Genomic DNA, 15,434 nt, shown 5'->3' on the forward strand with positions numbered 1-15,434 from the left:
GGAGTAAGTGAGATTTAACACAAGTGTAGCACATTTTAGACCGCCCCTTTCACCGAGGGAAAAAACTTTAAAATTAAAAGAAATTATAACTGCATTTTTTTCCGAGATGATCTTTCGTTTGATTATTACTTCGGAATTTAAAAGACATTTTGAATCCTAACAGCAGGCATGAACGTGGGATATGTTAGTGGAGCTGACCTTCAAGCTATGCAGCAACAGATTGTTTAAGAAAATATATTAATAATATATAATCTCTTTTATATTATAAAGGCGTGTTAAGTGACCAAAAAAACCCCAAAAAACAAACAAAACAAAAGTGATCTTTATCAAGACACCTGATAAATTCTATGAACCCGAATAGCTCAGGGATTTAACTTTTGTCATACAAGATTTATTCAAAATACTCACAAATTACAAGGCAATTCGGTACGCATTTTGAGTGCCGCTGGATTTCAGATATTCAAAAAAAAAAAAAAAAAAAAAAGACAACAATGATACAAAAAAAAAAAAATCACAAAATGCCCACTTTGATAAAAACATTTATAATTTCACGGTCGTATATCAAATACTGCAGGCATATGAAACAGCTTAATTACTGACCCTCTGCACAAATGTTTGGGAGGGGACGTAAGATGTAAACATAAAATGTTTTTGTACAAATAGCCGCAGTTTTCGGTAAGAAACTGCTCCGAAGACAGATCCTTACAAAACTATCAACATCAACACATCGAAACTTACAAAAATTTACAAATGTACATTTTTTTTTCCTTTTTGTCTCTGTTGCTGTTGTTGTTCTAATTCAAACATGCACTTTGGTTCGGTAATACAAAATCCTTCAATGTCAGATTGAAAAATAAATAAAAACATATCGAAGTCCAAACTCATTTACAAAAAAAAAATATAATAATAATAATAATTTTACACCAACATGCCTAAGCCTACAATAATGTACCACATTGTCTAACAGATTTACAAGACTCTCTCCGTAAGTGGACCTGTGGGCCGTGAGGGCGTGTAGGCACCGAGCCAACCGCTCTGAACAAGTGAGGTTTGAAAATATATTCTTTTTATATGCCTGGAAATTAGCACGTCTTCAAGGTTAGCACATTTTCCTTCCGATGTGGTTAAAATGCGTCTCTTGGTTCTGGATGTCTGTTTGGTGGCTCATCCCCTTCCCTTCCCTCCCCCTCCAAAAAAAAGGGTACCAGTGGTCCTAATCAGGCACATGGGCACCAAAGCCAAACCGCCTTTTTAATTGTTAAGCTTGTGGAAATGTGTTTCTGTCTCTGCTGGTGTGTGTGTGTGTGTGTGTGTGTGTGTGTGTGTGTGTGTGTGTGTGAGAGAGAGAGAGCTTGAGCCGGGTTAAAAAGCGTCCCTCGGTTCTGGGTTTCTGTAAGGTGGTTCGTCTGCGGGGTCGGGTGTAGAGTGCCCGCTGGGTGGTGTTTGGGCGCCGCTGGCACCTGAGCTGTGGCAGACGTACCACTCGCTTAAATTCGCGGGCTGGGAGGCTCCCACCGGCTCTGACAACACCGAGGAGCCGCCTGGTTCCCGGCCCAAGTCTGAGGAAGGGGAGACCAGGGAGGGGGTGGACGACTCATATCCCGAACTAGGCGGAGGGGACTTGCAGTGCACCTTCATGTGTTTCCTCAGGGAGCTGGGGTGTGTGTAGGACTTATCGCAGCCTCTCACTTTGCAGTTGTAGGGCTTATCGCTGGTGTGGACGTGCGAGTGCTTTTTCCGGTCACTGCTGTTGGCGAAGCGTCTGTCGCAGCCGTCAAATTCACATTTGAAGGGTTTCTCACCTGTTATTGTGAGACAAGATAAAACACAAATAAGCGAATGAAAGAGTTCAAATGTGAACACGTGACACCCACCCTGAGGCTCTAAGCTGCCTTTTCATTAACATACATTTTTCCCTACATGTCTTCACTTTTATATAAAATGCACAAACAACCTGGTTAAGTGTAACATATGAGAGCACGAGCTGAAAATGAACTATGAACTGTACAAATAGAGCCAAAAAGATGTAAAAGTGTGCCAGCTTTTATTATTTCATGTTTATCTTTATAATGCCATTTGATTTTATTTTGTGCATTTACACCCCCCTCCTCCCACTTGCACTATGAAAACAAAAGTTTGCCCGCCTGGACAGCTCCCAGTCTGGTGTAAACATGAGGGCTGAACCCCTACTGTCCTGGGTCTATACCTGGTGTATGCATCCATCAAGGCATCAGTCAAAACAGACAAGCTACGAGCACAGACGTAGCAGGCCTGTAATACCGGTTCAAAATAATGATGAATCAAAGCACTGCCACCGCCAGGCTTCACCTACTGTGCGATAACGCAGACTGTGTGTAATTTGAATCCTGCAAACGGTTGTGGACTGGCTCTAATTTTGCGTTTTAATAACAAGTATTTCTACCTGATTATGACAAGGCAAAAAAAAAAAAAAAAGACAATCTGAATAAATTACACGGAAATCATCCACTGCTGATTTTTCTCCCCCGATTAAAGCTTTTGAGAATATGTAATTGCCTCTGTCTAATTACACTTGCGGGCTGAATATCAATTTGACCTTCAGCTGTTGGGTTGAGAGAGCCAATCAAGGATATTAGTGTAGTACAAGAAACCGTCGAGGAGCAGACCCCAGGGGCAGCCCCAGTCATAACTACACTTTCGGATAGGTTTTAAACATGATACCAAGGACCAGGCCCCTTGGGAGTCAACACACAGAAATAATTTAACAGATTTGTACTTAGGTAATGTGAGCAAATTATATGAATAATACATAGGGTGCAGAAATGAAACAGAGGGATATTGCCATGTAGCCACCGATAAAAAAAGAAGGGAAAAAAGTCAGTGTATTAATTTACAAGTCTGACTCGACATTGTCAGGCCTCTTTTCCCTCCTAGTTCCACAGCACGTCACTGGGTGGCAAGCAGCCATGTTGCACCAGTATTTGTTTTTGCAGTTAAATCAGAGATGCTTTAAACTGCATTGCATGCACACCCATCATTATGCAGGTAGTCAGTCAGCTGTGCAAACCTGCCTGTTAGTAAACTGTTTCAGCCGTCTCCACTTGTCAACTTGTTGCTTGAGCTAAAGGCTACAAAGGCTTAATCGTCCAAAAGCACTTTTTCTGTATGAACCGGTTACTTTCAGATTAGTTTGATGAAAAACACAGCTACACGTAGCTTACATGATTTTGAAATAACAGCCACAGAAAATAAAACATAATAATAATATTATTACTAATACTACTATTAATAATAATAATACTAATAATAGAGGAAGTGGGTGGCCAAGGCGAAAATAAAAACATCATCTCCACATCATCATCATCATAACCATTATATCAGTTGCTAAAAGTGAAGATGCACCTTTCCAGCTTTGCTGCCAGTCATGTCTGGCAGGGCATGCACTGAACTATTTGGACAAGACCTGACGTGGGCCTCAGTCTTTGTGCTGTGGTGTAAACAAGAGGTTGAACCGTCAAACGCCTGAGTGAGCTGTACCATAATCCCCAAACGCAACCTTTGTGAAACTTGCGAGCACTGATGCAACTCATAACAAACAGGTGGCCAGTAGCTGTTGCGTCCTGCTGTATAGGCTAACGTGCAGCAGCGCGGACTGATTAATTGCCACAGGTCATAAAAGTGCATTCGAATGCGTAAAATAAAATTACAATAAATAAATAAATAATTGAAAATTATCCACAAAAAATCACTTCACTTGCAAATAGAAAGCGTGCAAACCCCACAGCTGAATTTCAAAATGCGACTCGATAGCTCTATTTTACCATTTACAGTGCATTTCCAACAATCACAGCATTTCCTTCTATGAATATTAAGCCACTGACCTGTGTGCGTCCTTTTGTGAATCTTTAGATTTTCGGATCTTGCAAACACTTTCCCACAACCAGGGAACGGGCACGGAAACGGTTTCTCCCCGGTGTGCACTCGAATGTGATTTACAAGTTTGTATTTTGCTTTAAACGGTTTGCCTTCCCTGGGACACTCTTCCCAAAAACATATATGGTTCGCTTGCTCTGGTCCTCCAACGTGCTCTACCGTCACATGCGTTACGAGTTCGTGCATGGTGCTGTAAGTTTTGGAGCAAAGTTTCTTCGGCGAGTGCTCCGGCTCCAGCCACTTGCAAATCAGCTCTTGCTTTATCGGCTGCCTCATGTAGCGGAAAAAGGCACCGGCTCCGTGGTGGTGATGAGCGCTAAGATTCATGTTCAGATTCAGACCACCGTAGCCATGCAAAGGCGAGGCAGAGAACGGATCAGCCCTGGAGCTTGCCACTTGACTCAAGTGATCAGACCTAACGTACATTTCTCCAGGTAGTCCTAACCTTATTTGTCCATTCAGTGTTTGGCCACCCGGTGATCCGCTAGAAGGCTGCTCGTGGTGGAGTCCGGAGAAGAGGGTATGGTTCCCAGCGTCAGGGTGATGACCATAGTGTCCGGGATAGCTACCTGTTGTTGAGACAAACATTCCGTGGTGAGAGGCTGAACCAGCAGTCTGGTCAGTCAGTACTGGCATGGCTTGAGCTGTCAGATCTCTCCGGATGAGGAAATCCCTACCTGCAGATAAAGCCTGGGCCGTGTGAGACATAGAATAGGGGACCGATGTCGCCTGAACCGGGCCAAAAGCTCCCGTTTGACTGGAGACCACTTCACTGTGGCCTGCCATATGATGATTGTGGTGGTGGTGATGGTGGTGGGGATAATGATGGGCTGGGCTGATTTTGAGGGCCGCGGAGTGCCCCATGTGTTCTGGCCCGAATGGACTCGGCCCCAGGCGGGGTTCCGCAGTAATCTCCCCAGGGTGCGAGTGAGCCATTGAGTGTGGATGGCTGCTGAACCCCGGGAAGCCTGTCACGCTCTGAGGGGTATGGTGGTGATGATGGTGATGGTGGTGAGCCCCTGCCAAGTCAACTAATCTCAGCGCCGTGTTCCGTTTGGAAAACGTAGGGTCCATCACGGGGCTTCCCAATGCATCCACGCTCATTACTTCCTAATTTTAGAATAACTTGACAGCAGGCAAAATAATAATGATGATGACAAATATATTTTAATCGCAATGAAAAAATAAAGAAAAAAAACTTTATAAAGTTAAGTCTATCTGCAGACTACATGGAATCCCATTCGGTTGAGAGGCAGCAGCAGGACGCTTTGATACTGAATAGAGATTCATGGTAGGCGCTGCAGCCCGTGGAGCTAAACAATCACCCTGCGCTCTAATTGGTCAGAGCTCTGTGATTGACGTCACCAGTGACAGTTTCCAACGTGAAGAAAAATGTCTTAGTGACAGCGAGCAGCTACCGCGCATGCGCAGTGCCTCGGGCAACGCTCGGGAAAAAAGGAATAGTTGTTATGCAAAGGTTATTGTACAATAAAAGTCCTAAAAAGTTGATCCCGATATACAGTCGCCTCTCTTTTGTTGCGGCTCACAAAGGCTGCGAGGCTATGAAATAGCAATTTCCCCACTTTGATTATGTCCTTACAAAACAGACTGCTCCGCGAAGAGTGTACACATTGTCGCTGTAAAAGTTGTAAGGATCATAAATAATGCAGTGATATCTTTATTTTGCACTGCAGCGTATCAAGGGCAACTTTACGCACAGATTACGCATAACTTTACGCACGTAAAAGATCGATGTCAGCGGAGAAAAACTTGTGCAAAGGATAACTCCACGTGTTAGTTTAAAATAGTCCGGAGCACATACCATTAATATGCGCTTTGATAAATGCACATATTTACATATCCAGCCGTTTGCCCTTCAGCGCATACTACAGAGCTGACTCCGTGCTCTGCCTGGTGGGATCCGTGTGAGTAGGATGTGTGAATAGGGCGAGCTGCGGCCATTGTCCCGAGGAAAAAAAATGTAATGGACGGGACCTGTTGTTATGATCCGGGGTAATTTTGCTTTAGACCCAGGACGGCAGCAGATGAGGGTCACAGAAGGTGGTGCCGTCGCAGACTTAAGTTCAAAATAAATCGTTTCTGTAGCCCACTGTAAGTACCGATACAAGCTTATCCTGCAAAGGATAAAACTAACCATGATTATTTTTCTATCTTTGTTTGAATGCTTAACAGAAAGACAGTAATAGCTTCAAATCGTAGCAAAACTCCGTGCCGTTGTATAGATTGTCCTCCACTAAGATGAGTATTTTTTTTTCTACACGGACTTTGTCTTTTTTTTTTAAACCGTCAGCGGACTAAAAGAAATCAAATGGTTAGTTATTACAATGCTGATTAATTTGTTTATATAGCTGCACACGGACTATAATTTTCAGCATGGTTGACTTTTTCGGTGAAACAATCTTGCGTGCCGACACTGAAATAATTGTCTTGCAATATCATAACTGTGGAAGTTGTATTAGATTTTTTTTGTCTTGTGACGCTGTCATTACTTTGACTTTTCCTTATTTGTTTTTACATTTTGGGAGTATGCGTTATATACACCAATTCGACATGTGCGGCTCATTTTTGACTGAACTTTTATCATCTCTGTTTGCGGAAAAAAATGATGAGTGTGACTTTGTGAAATCCACAAAGTACTGGTCAATCTGATGTCAAATACGAGGTGTTTTAATGGGTGCTGTTTGTCTTCTACGTGGTTCGTAATTTGTAGACTCAAGTCTAAAACCCCAAATTATTTTCACAGTAGCTCGTCAGCATTTCCGTTAATGAGAAAAACAAGCGCACACAATCTGAACTTGTGTTTAGGGGTGACTGAATTCATCATTCTTATATGTAGTAATTAAAATAAAGCAATTAACCGAATATTAAGTGACTTTTAATCAGTTAGCATTTTTGGATAAGAGAAAATCAGCTGCAAACCTGTATTACTCTAGGTTATTTCTATGGATTGACTTGTCAAAACCTTTGCTGACAGCGTCATATCCAGCACATTAGAAACTGAGTCAATATTTTGAGACGTGACGGATCCAAAAGATGTTTATTAAATGGCCTTTACGCATGTGGCTCATGAGGCTCACAGCTGCAGCCTTCAGAGGCATCACAGCACCAGCGTAATGCAAAACTTTGAAGTGCTATTTCTGGTCCAAGTTGTGCATGCACTCACTCACTCTTGGAGACAAGTAAGCTGGGGAGCTGTACGAGATCCCAAACCAAAAAGCTGAATAATGCAGCGAGGTCTCATAAAACGCTCCTTTGCTCCTTTGGCTTTCACTTTAAACCCCCAAATAGTTTCTGCTAACAATTTCAGTTCTACACATGTAGTATCATAGCCGATTATTGGCCGGTTCATTAGGATAGCCTATAGCTTTTGCCCATTAAAACTAAATATGTTCAATTCATTTTGAGGCACACGGGGAACTTTGCGTGCGTTACAGTGTCATGTATTACTACAACAACTCTAATTTATCTTTGCATGTTTCAAGTTTGTATACAATGCTCTCAGTTTATCAGTGATATGTCATTCTTACCGTTTCCCACCTGTTGAAATATCCCTCCAAAATTTTGTATAGCAGAATATGGGGACACCTAAAAGGAAAAAAAAAAGGTCGGATCAAGTCGTAGTTCTACTTGTTAAGTTGAGAACAACAAAACTTCCTCTCTTTCCTTGGTCTCCTAAGGCTGACTAGGAGAATGGCTTGTAGAAGCCAGTCTAGTAGCCAAGAAGATATTTTAATGGTTTGTATGGCACGTCTGTGCGTGTGGCTTTGAACTCTAGCAGCCGGAGGTTCCTGCAGAGAGCGCCGCAAATCCCACTTGATAACTTCGACAACCCACAACGTTTTACACACAGGTTATGCATTTCTGGTCTGCTAAAAAAAAAAAGAAAAAAAAAAGGACAAGCTCAGCCAAACCGTGATGGATACATTAGGCATAGTTGTAGATCCAAGTTAAATACTGGCCTATATATTCAAGGTAACCTTTGTGAACGCGGGGTGCTGGTGTGCATGATGTGGAAATCTAAAGCACAGATGTTCCACTGGTGTGCGCTTCAGTGGACGCCGAAACACAGTGTTGAAGTGAAACAGAGCTACAAAACTCGGAGTGCGCACAAGAGGAAGAAAACAAAACGTTGTCTGGACTCCTTTGAAGTGAAACAGATAAATTGATAATCCCCTGCCTTTCGAGAGAGTGATGACCCGAATGGACTTCAAACAGGGGTTCCCCTAAGTTTTCAGAGTGAAACACATCTAAACCGTGTCTCTCTATACCTGTACCTGGCACACATGATGACGGGTCCAGGTTAGAACGCTGTCAGGTTTCATGCTCTCCTGACTGCTGTCCCACGTGCAATAAATAAGAGAGGTGTCAGACAATAATCGTTGAAAGCAGACAAACAGATTGACGCATCTGTCAGCCTGAGCGCTTAACTGTACAAAACGTTACCAATTACACAAACAAAAAAGGGCGTGCTTGGTAATCTGATGGCCATGGCAACAAAGGCAACGTTTGGTTTGTAACCTTTCTGCACTCCGTGGCTGCAAAACGGGCTTCGACTTACTTTCTACGAGGCCAATTGTTGTCTTGTGTTTCCCAACTTTTGTTTTGCTGTTATTCAGCCCTTTAACCAAATTCACAGTCAGCATTCTCACAATATCTGGGATTGATGATGCAAAGAGGCCAATAGAAGTGAGGGCCCTGCACCGTGGATTGTTATTTGGTGAGTGGATGTTATTGGGGGGAAAGGGGTTCCGCCAATGAACGAGAAGCTCCGGAGCCACGTGACTACCCCCCTCCTCTCCCATTCATCAGGGCTGGACTGTGTTGTCTTTTCAATTCATTTATCTGCAGGAATGATTGCGACTATCAGTCTAGAGCTCACCGCCTGACTGAGGAGGTGAAAGTTGCGCCACAGGAAGATAAACCGCAAAAGACAATATTGCATGTATACACGATTTTGCGTGTGCATCGGATGAGCCGTATAGGGGGATTCCTCGCGTCTTAAAAAGTAAACAGAAATTCGGTGGATTTGAGAGTTTGCTCAGTGTAGAGGTCCAAGAGATACAGAGAGGGGGAGGAAGAATATCTGCGCGTGGTTTTTTGATTTCTGCTCTCAGTCGTCTCAGCGAGTCTAGACTGAAGATGCTCCTGGACGCAGGACCGCAGTATCCCACCATAGGAGTCACTACTTTCGGCTCCTCACGGCATCACTCAACAGGCGAAGTCACAGAGAGAGAAGTAGCGTTGGGGATAAATCCGTTCGCAGATGGGATGGGCGCCTTCAAAATAAACCACAGCTCCCACGATATTGGCTCCGGACAGACGGCGTTTTCCTCCCAGGCGCCCGGCTACGCAGCAGCTGCCTTGGGACACCATCACCACCCGACCCACGTTGGCTCTTACTCCACGGCGGCTTTCAACTCCACCAGGGACTTTCTCTTCAGAAATCGGGGTTTTGGGGATGCCACCGGGGCGCAGCACAGTCTGTTCGCCTCCGGAAGTTTCGCAGGGCCACATGGACACTCAGATGCAGCGGGGCACCTGCTCTTCCCAGGGCTCCACGAGCAAGCAGCAAGCCATGCCTCTTCCAATGTGGTCAACAGCCAGATGCGGCTGGGCTTCTCGGGGGACATGTACGGACGGGCCGACCAGTATGGCCACGTTACGAGCCCAAGGTCTGACCACTATGCTTCAACCCAGCTTCACGGCTATGGCCCCATGAACATGAATATGGCCGCACACCACGGAGCAGGGGCCTTCTTTCGATACATGAGGCAGCCGATCAAACAAGAGCTTATCTGCAAGTGGATCGAACCGGAGCAGCTGACGAATCCCAAAAAGTCGTGCAACAAAACTTTTAGCACGATGCACGAGCTTGTGACCCATCTAACGGTGGAGCATGTGGGAGGACCAGAGCAGACGAACCACGTTTGCTTCTGGGAGGACTGCTCCAGAGAAGGAAAGCCATTCAAAGCCAAATACAAACTTGTAAATCATATCAGAGTACACACCGGTGAAAAGCCCTTTCCGTGTCCGTTCCCCGGCTGTGGCAAAGTATTTGCTCGATCGGAAAATCTAAAAATACACAAAAGGACTCACACCGGTAAGATCCGCACAGATTGACCGATTTTTTTTCCTTAGTGCCAAAATCAGTGCTGAGAATGCCTCATCCAAAATATGCATGCAATCAGGATTATTATTTATAAGGCAGCTGCAGTATCTTCACTGACATTTGACTCAGTGCAGCTGTCGACAGAAAATATTTTATAGGCTTTTCTTTCTTTTTGCTTCCCCAGTTTTGCTATTTTATATTACATTTAAAATAATATTTAAATTCAAATTGATATTATTTATGCAAATCTAAATGAGCGGATTCAAATTTATTTACAGTAGATAATTATTGCAAGGCAACAACAATAAAATAAAATCTAATCCAAATGACTATTAAAAAAAATAAAAATCTTTACTCTGGTTACTGTTTTACATCTTCAAATATGTAAAGTCGAAATAAAAATGTGTAATAATAATGTTAAAGCCCCATCTGTGTCAAACACTATATTGTTATTTTTCTTGCTTCGTTTAGGTGAGAAGCCTTTTAAATGTGAGTTTGAAGGCTGCGACAGGCGGTTTGCAAACAGCAGTGACCGCAAGAAACACATGCACGTCCACACATCGGACAAGCCCTATCTCTGCAAAATGTGCGACAAGTCATACACACACCCCAGCTCCCTCCGAAAACACATGAAGGTAAAGCCCGTTTTATTATTATTATTATCATTGTATTTTTTTTTTTTTTTGTATTCCTGCAATGTTTATCTGTGTGCAAGTGCAATTCACAGACTGTTTTTTTGCTGCTTTCAATGTGTGTCTGGAAACGAGGATACAAAATATTTCTTTATTTGTATGATTTTATTCTAACAGGATGTCCCAGTTTTTATCCCCCCTCCTTTTTTTTTTCTCTTTTCTTCAGTCTAGTAACAGAAACACAAGTTAATTTGTCTTGACACTTTCTTTCTTTAACCGACAAATCAGATTAAGATCTTAATGGGAATAATTATGTTTTGGGTATGCTTTTTTTGTTTCTTTTTTTGTGTTTTTTAGAATTCTGCACATGTCCCCCAACAGTCAGATTAGGACTTTTAATTTGTTTTGATGAGATTCTTATGTTCTGTGTTTGATCACAAACAAAAACGAAAACAAAAACCCCCACGGTGCACCACGATTCTCAAAACACGTTTCTCATTACTCGCAGGTCCACGAATCCAACAATCCAGGATCGCAGCCATCTCCAGCGGCCAGTTCAGGGTACGAGTCGTCGACACCTCCCACCATAGTATCACCGTCCACAGAGAACCAGAGCAGCAGCTCCATATCACCAGCAGCCTCAGCAGTACACCACACAACCAGCCACAGCACGCTGTCGTCAAATTTCAATGAATGGTACGTGTAAATATTTTTGAAAAAGAAAAAGAAAGCAAGGGGAAAAAAAGACTGCAGAAATAAATAAATAAATAAAACTGCTTGGAATCAAAGACTTTATCAAGTCAGCCAGTGAAACGAGGACTGAGAAAAACACGGGAGGCCCAAACGATCAATAAAAGGCTGCCTTAATGTCAGTGAAAGAGAATGCATGGACATAAAGGAGGCAAGGACAGCCACCGACTTAAACTTTTCCCCCCCTAAATATTTCTTTGAGTCTTTATTTTTACTGAGAGACTGCTCAAAAAAAAGAAGAAGAAGAGAGAGATCTCAAAAAGCATGCTATCTGCGGGTAGAGGCCTGAATTTTTGTACATAAGGATTTCAACAAGTTGAAAAAAAATGTAATATTTTATTTTGTAAATAGTTCTATCACAGTTTAAGGGAATTTGTGAAAAATGTGGTCCCTAGATATATGGAAAAATGAGATGGTTTTAAGAATACTGCGATGAATAGACTTCATTGAAAAGAATGTTATAGTTGTGTACCAAATGTGAATTATTCAGTATTACTACAGTCTACACGTCGACTTAACCGACTCTTAGTATTAATGTGCTTTTGTAGCCTATTCAGTGCAACATTTTCGTCCAAGGTCCAGTTTGAGTAGCACAGTATCATTGTTGTTATTTAATGTCATGTCGATAAATCGTGTAGTGAAAGCCTGAAATTCCGTGTCAATCTGTTTATGTAGTGATAATTATAAAATCTCTGTCAATTGCTTTGTCTGAAAGGAAGTATTATGTAAGTAGCTCAATTTTCCATATTTATCCGCATGTAAAGGACCGGTAACATGTTAGAAATGATCGGTATTTATGGAGAAATGCGCTCGTATGTAAAATTTAGTTTACAAAAACAACAAAAAAAAATGTTTGGATACATTTCGTACTATATTAAAGGATTAAAAAAAATACAAGAATGCAATGCGTTGGAGGTTATTGGTTTCATTAGTGTTTGAGGTTGATCTCAACATGAGTGCTGTGTGAAACTAATGGGTTCTTTTTATAGGATGCATCACCAAAACAGACCCCCTTTTTTCCACCACGATAATCCATTTAGTACAGTTTCGATGGAAGAATAATTGCATGGTTAGTTGCACAAATAATTTTAACTCTTTATGTGTGTGTGTGTGTGTGTGTGTGTGTGTGTGTGTGTGTGTGTGTGTGTGTGTGGGGGGAGGGGGAGAGGGGGGGGTGCTTTTGCAGTAGGCGCGTGTGTGTGTGCGTTTATGTGTGTATATAGATATATATACGTGTGTGAGGCACCAGCTCATTCTGAACGTAAAGGTTTACCGTGTTTTAAACACGCTGTCACAACTTTTCCTGCCAGTCGATAATAAGTAAATTCACTCCCCAGTCTGCATCTTCTGTTTATCCAAAATTAACATCCAACACTTTGCCCTCCAGTAATGTGCAAATTAAATCGATTAATCACGGCGGTTGTTCCTCGGTGTAAAACCGGATTTTTTTTCCCCCTCTTGCCTTACTTAATTGTTCGGGAATCTAATTTTCAAATCTAATTTTTCTTTCCTGCGTTTTGTCGGATTTCATAGATTTAGGGAGAGTTGGTGTATTAGTCTGGCCCCTCATTGTTCCTGGCTGCAGCTTGCTTGACCGCCCCATTAGGCAGAGATCACATCAGCAGCCGCCACTGATCATGGTTAACACTGGCAGTGTGTGCACGGAGCCACGATCTGTCAGTCTGCACCCTCGTAAAGGCTTGTCGCACATGCCCGAAAAGAGCCACACAGCAAATTTAACGTCCTAAAAAAAAAATAAATAAAAAAAAAATGTACACATAGCAGCAGAGGAAACGCGTGCGTGTACGCGTGCATGCTCGTCTATAGCAGCAAAAAAATAAATAAATAAAAATAAAATAAAATAAAAAAAGATAAAACTAAAAACGACTCCCACCATCTTAGATGATTTGTTGAAATGTATTGAAATGTATTCATATTTTCTTTTCACGGACTATTAGATTTGGAGATAAATGAAGGATGGTAATAAAATGACTTTTTCGACTCTATTTAACACTATCTATCTGGTCCCAGTGCAGATGCTGCTCTCGTGCACCGCTATGGGGGTGAAAAAAAATAAAATAAAGACGCACTCCACGCCCGTGCAGTGAATTCGTTTGCAGCTTTATAGAAAAATGTTCACATGCAACTTGAAATATAAATAGTTTAAAGTGGATGTGTTAAAACTGGCTCCTGTGGTTTTCTGGGCTGGCAGATAGTCCACACGTGCATTTTATTTAAATATAAAGTTGATGCCAAATTGACAAATGTTTGAGATAAAAGCTCAATTCGGCAAAAAAAAAAAACCCCAGTTTATTTATCATTTGAGTGAAAGCCTTTAAATGTGAAATTATGTTTCGAGTCCAGACTAATAATGATGGAAAATGCTCTTCGTGGAATGGATTTAAACTCAGATTGGATTCATAGTTTTTGCCTCCTAATGGCCACAGACTTGAGTTCATACTTTAGCCACGTTGTTTTTTAATTTCCCTGCAGATGCTTTTAGCAAATAGTGAAACTAAAACCTTTAAGTCTTACAAAAAAAGAAAAAAAGGAAACGAGAAAACAAACGTTAGCTCTTTGCCCTGCCAACACAACTCAATCCAAAAAGCAGGGGACTTTACTACTTAATTCTGACTTCGTGGTTCTGTCGTATTACTTTACACTGAACCTGCACACGGTGTCGAAAATGAAATGCTCGTAAAAGAAGAGTCGACGAGAGGCTGGAGGCGACTTCCATCAGGCTATAGGGCTGATGGTGACTCCAGATCAAATAGGAGCGCGGGGGGAAAAACATCCACTTTAAATGTATTTACGCTCAAGTCTGGAAATGACAAACAGATATCGGGAAAGCGCAGGCGCCAGCATCATGAATATTTATTACCAGCACTTGTGGCCAGTAAACCGAGCCTGACGTTTGTGTTACCAAGGTAGACACGCTGCAGCTTATGTGCGCATCAAATATCAGACAGATTCAACCTTTCTTACTTTTGTTTTCTGCTTTTTTAAAATGCATGTGCAGTATATGGAAATAGGCTTTCATTACAAAAAAACAAAAAACACTTGCAACTCTTTCCCTCCCATTTTGTAAGTTGTGGGTGCTCTTAATGACTTGTTTGGACCTTACTTTTTCCCCTTTTTTGTGAGATCACCCGCCTTTTTTAAAAAAATCAGACGCTCTGATAAGTGCAGCTTATGCAGAAACTTTGCACTGACACGTGGAGTATAGCCCAAGATTAGAAGAAAGCTATAATCCACGCTCCTTGATGGATGAGGTGCCCATGCTTTTGCCAGCGCTCTGATGTGCATGCCCAGCTGCCGTCACTCAATGAGAACTAAATCAATAAGTTAAACATTTGCAGTGGGGTTTAACTATTAGGTTTCCGGCGGAGGCCGACACGTGATATTCATTTTTAAGTGATAAGGGAGTTGAAAAACTTGGGAGCCTACGCCCCGAGTTTGAAAGTCGTGAAATAACTTGCAAAACCGTTATCCTAGAGTCCTCATCTGGCGGGCTTAAGGGTTCTAATACAAAAAGGTCAAATTCAAGTCAAGGCCACTTTGGTTTATTGGCATGCAGACATTTCGAAACGCCTCCAAGAAACCCTGTCTTATTTGCAGCCATAAAACGACTCCAGTGCCAGAGCCTGGGTAATGGAGCAATCCATCCCACACTGAACATCTAAGTTTGCATAGAAAGACAATCCAGACGCTGATTTACAGAAAAATTACAGCAAGTTATTTTTAATCTTCATGCATATTCAGTGACTGGACGTCATTTATATCGTTTTATGTTCGTGCCCCTTTGAAATTTGACTGTATAATTTATTATTATTATTTGTTATTGATATTCTCATAGTTATTCCTATTCTTATTCGCTTTAGACACCACTTAACTCTAAGAGAAAGGTGTAAATATTTCATTTCACACAGATTTGTGGCATTATTGTCCAAAAACAAAATTTTAAACGCATTTTTAAAAAAAGAAAAAAAAAGTCTACCATCAGAATTTCG

The 15,434-nt window shown here is 41.9% G+C and overlaps 2 protein-coding genes across 5 annotated transcripts in view; one reads left to right on the forward strand and one right to left on the reverse strand.

The window, feature by feature from the left end:
• Nucleotides 1-362: 362 nt before the first annotated feature.
• zic4 (zic family member 4) overlaps nt 363-15,434 on the reverse strand; it is a 110,186-nt gene continuing 95,114 nt past the window's right edge. Inside the window, exons 1-4 of one of the 4 annotated variants that reach the window (XM_025910198.1) lie at nt 8,208-8,630; nt 7,461-7,518; nt 3,861-4,481; nt 363-1,802 (exon numbers count right to left, since the gene is read on the reverse strand). In XM_025910198.1, coding sequence (XP_025765983.1) covers nt 1,363-1,802; nt 3,861-4,481; nt 7,461-7,518; nt 8,208-8,255 — 1,167 coding nt within the window. In that variant the 5' untranslated portion in view covers nt 8,256-8,630 and the 3' untranslated portion in view covers nt 363-1,362. Of the gene's footprint in view, nt 1,803-3,860; nt 5,980-7,460; nt 7,519-8,207; nt 8,631-15,434 lie in introns of those variants that run through there. The other 3 variants (XM_019363106.2, XM_003439209.5, XM_005448890.4) reach the window with 3 other exon arrangements.
• On the forward strand, nt 8,796-12,293 carry zic1 (zic family member 1 (odd-paired homolog, Drosophila)). Its single transcript, XM_003439208.5, has 3 exons — nt 8,796-10,033; nt 10,514-10,677; nt 11,183-12,293. Exons 1-3 carry the CDS (start codon nt 9,073-9,075, stop codon nt 11,378-11,380), a joined length of 1,323 nt encoding a protein of 440 aa, XP_003439256.1. The 5' UTR covers nt 8,796-9,072; the 3' UTR covers nt 11,381-12,293.

The sequence above is a fragment of the Oreochromis niloticus genome, linkage group LG9, assembly GCF_001858045.2.
Source record: "Oreochromis niloticus isolate F11D_XX linkage group LG9, O_niloticus_UMD_NMBU, whole genome shotgun sequence".
In the NCBI taxonomy this organism is placed as follows: domain Eukaryota; kingdom Metazoa; phylum Chordata; class Actinopteri; order Cichliformes; family Cichlidae; genus Oreochromis; species Oreochromis niloticus.

What these genes read in the sequence shown, in the direction of transcription:
- zic1 (XM_003439208.5), top strand. Translation starts at nt 9,073, where the DNA reads ATGCTCCTGGACGCAGGACCGCAGTATCCCACCATAGGAGTCACTACT. An exon ending in ACACAAAAGGACTCACACCG is followed by an intron (nt 10,034 to 10,513) that starts GTAAGATCCGCA and finishes TGCTTCGTTTAG; the next exon opens with GTGAGAAGCCTTTTAAATGT. An exon ending in CCCTCCGAAAACACATGAAG is followed by an intron (nt 10,678 to 11,182) that starts GTAAAGCCCGTT and finishes CATTACTCGCAG; the next exon opens with GTCCACGAATCCAACAATCC.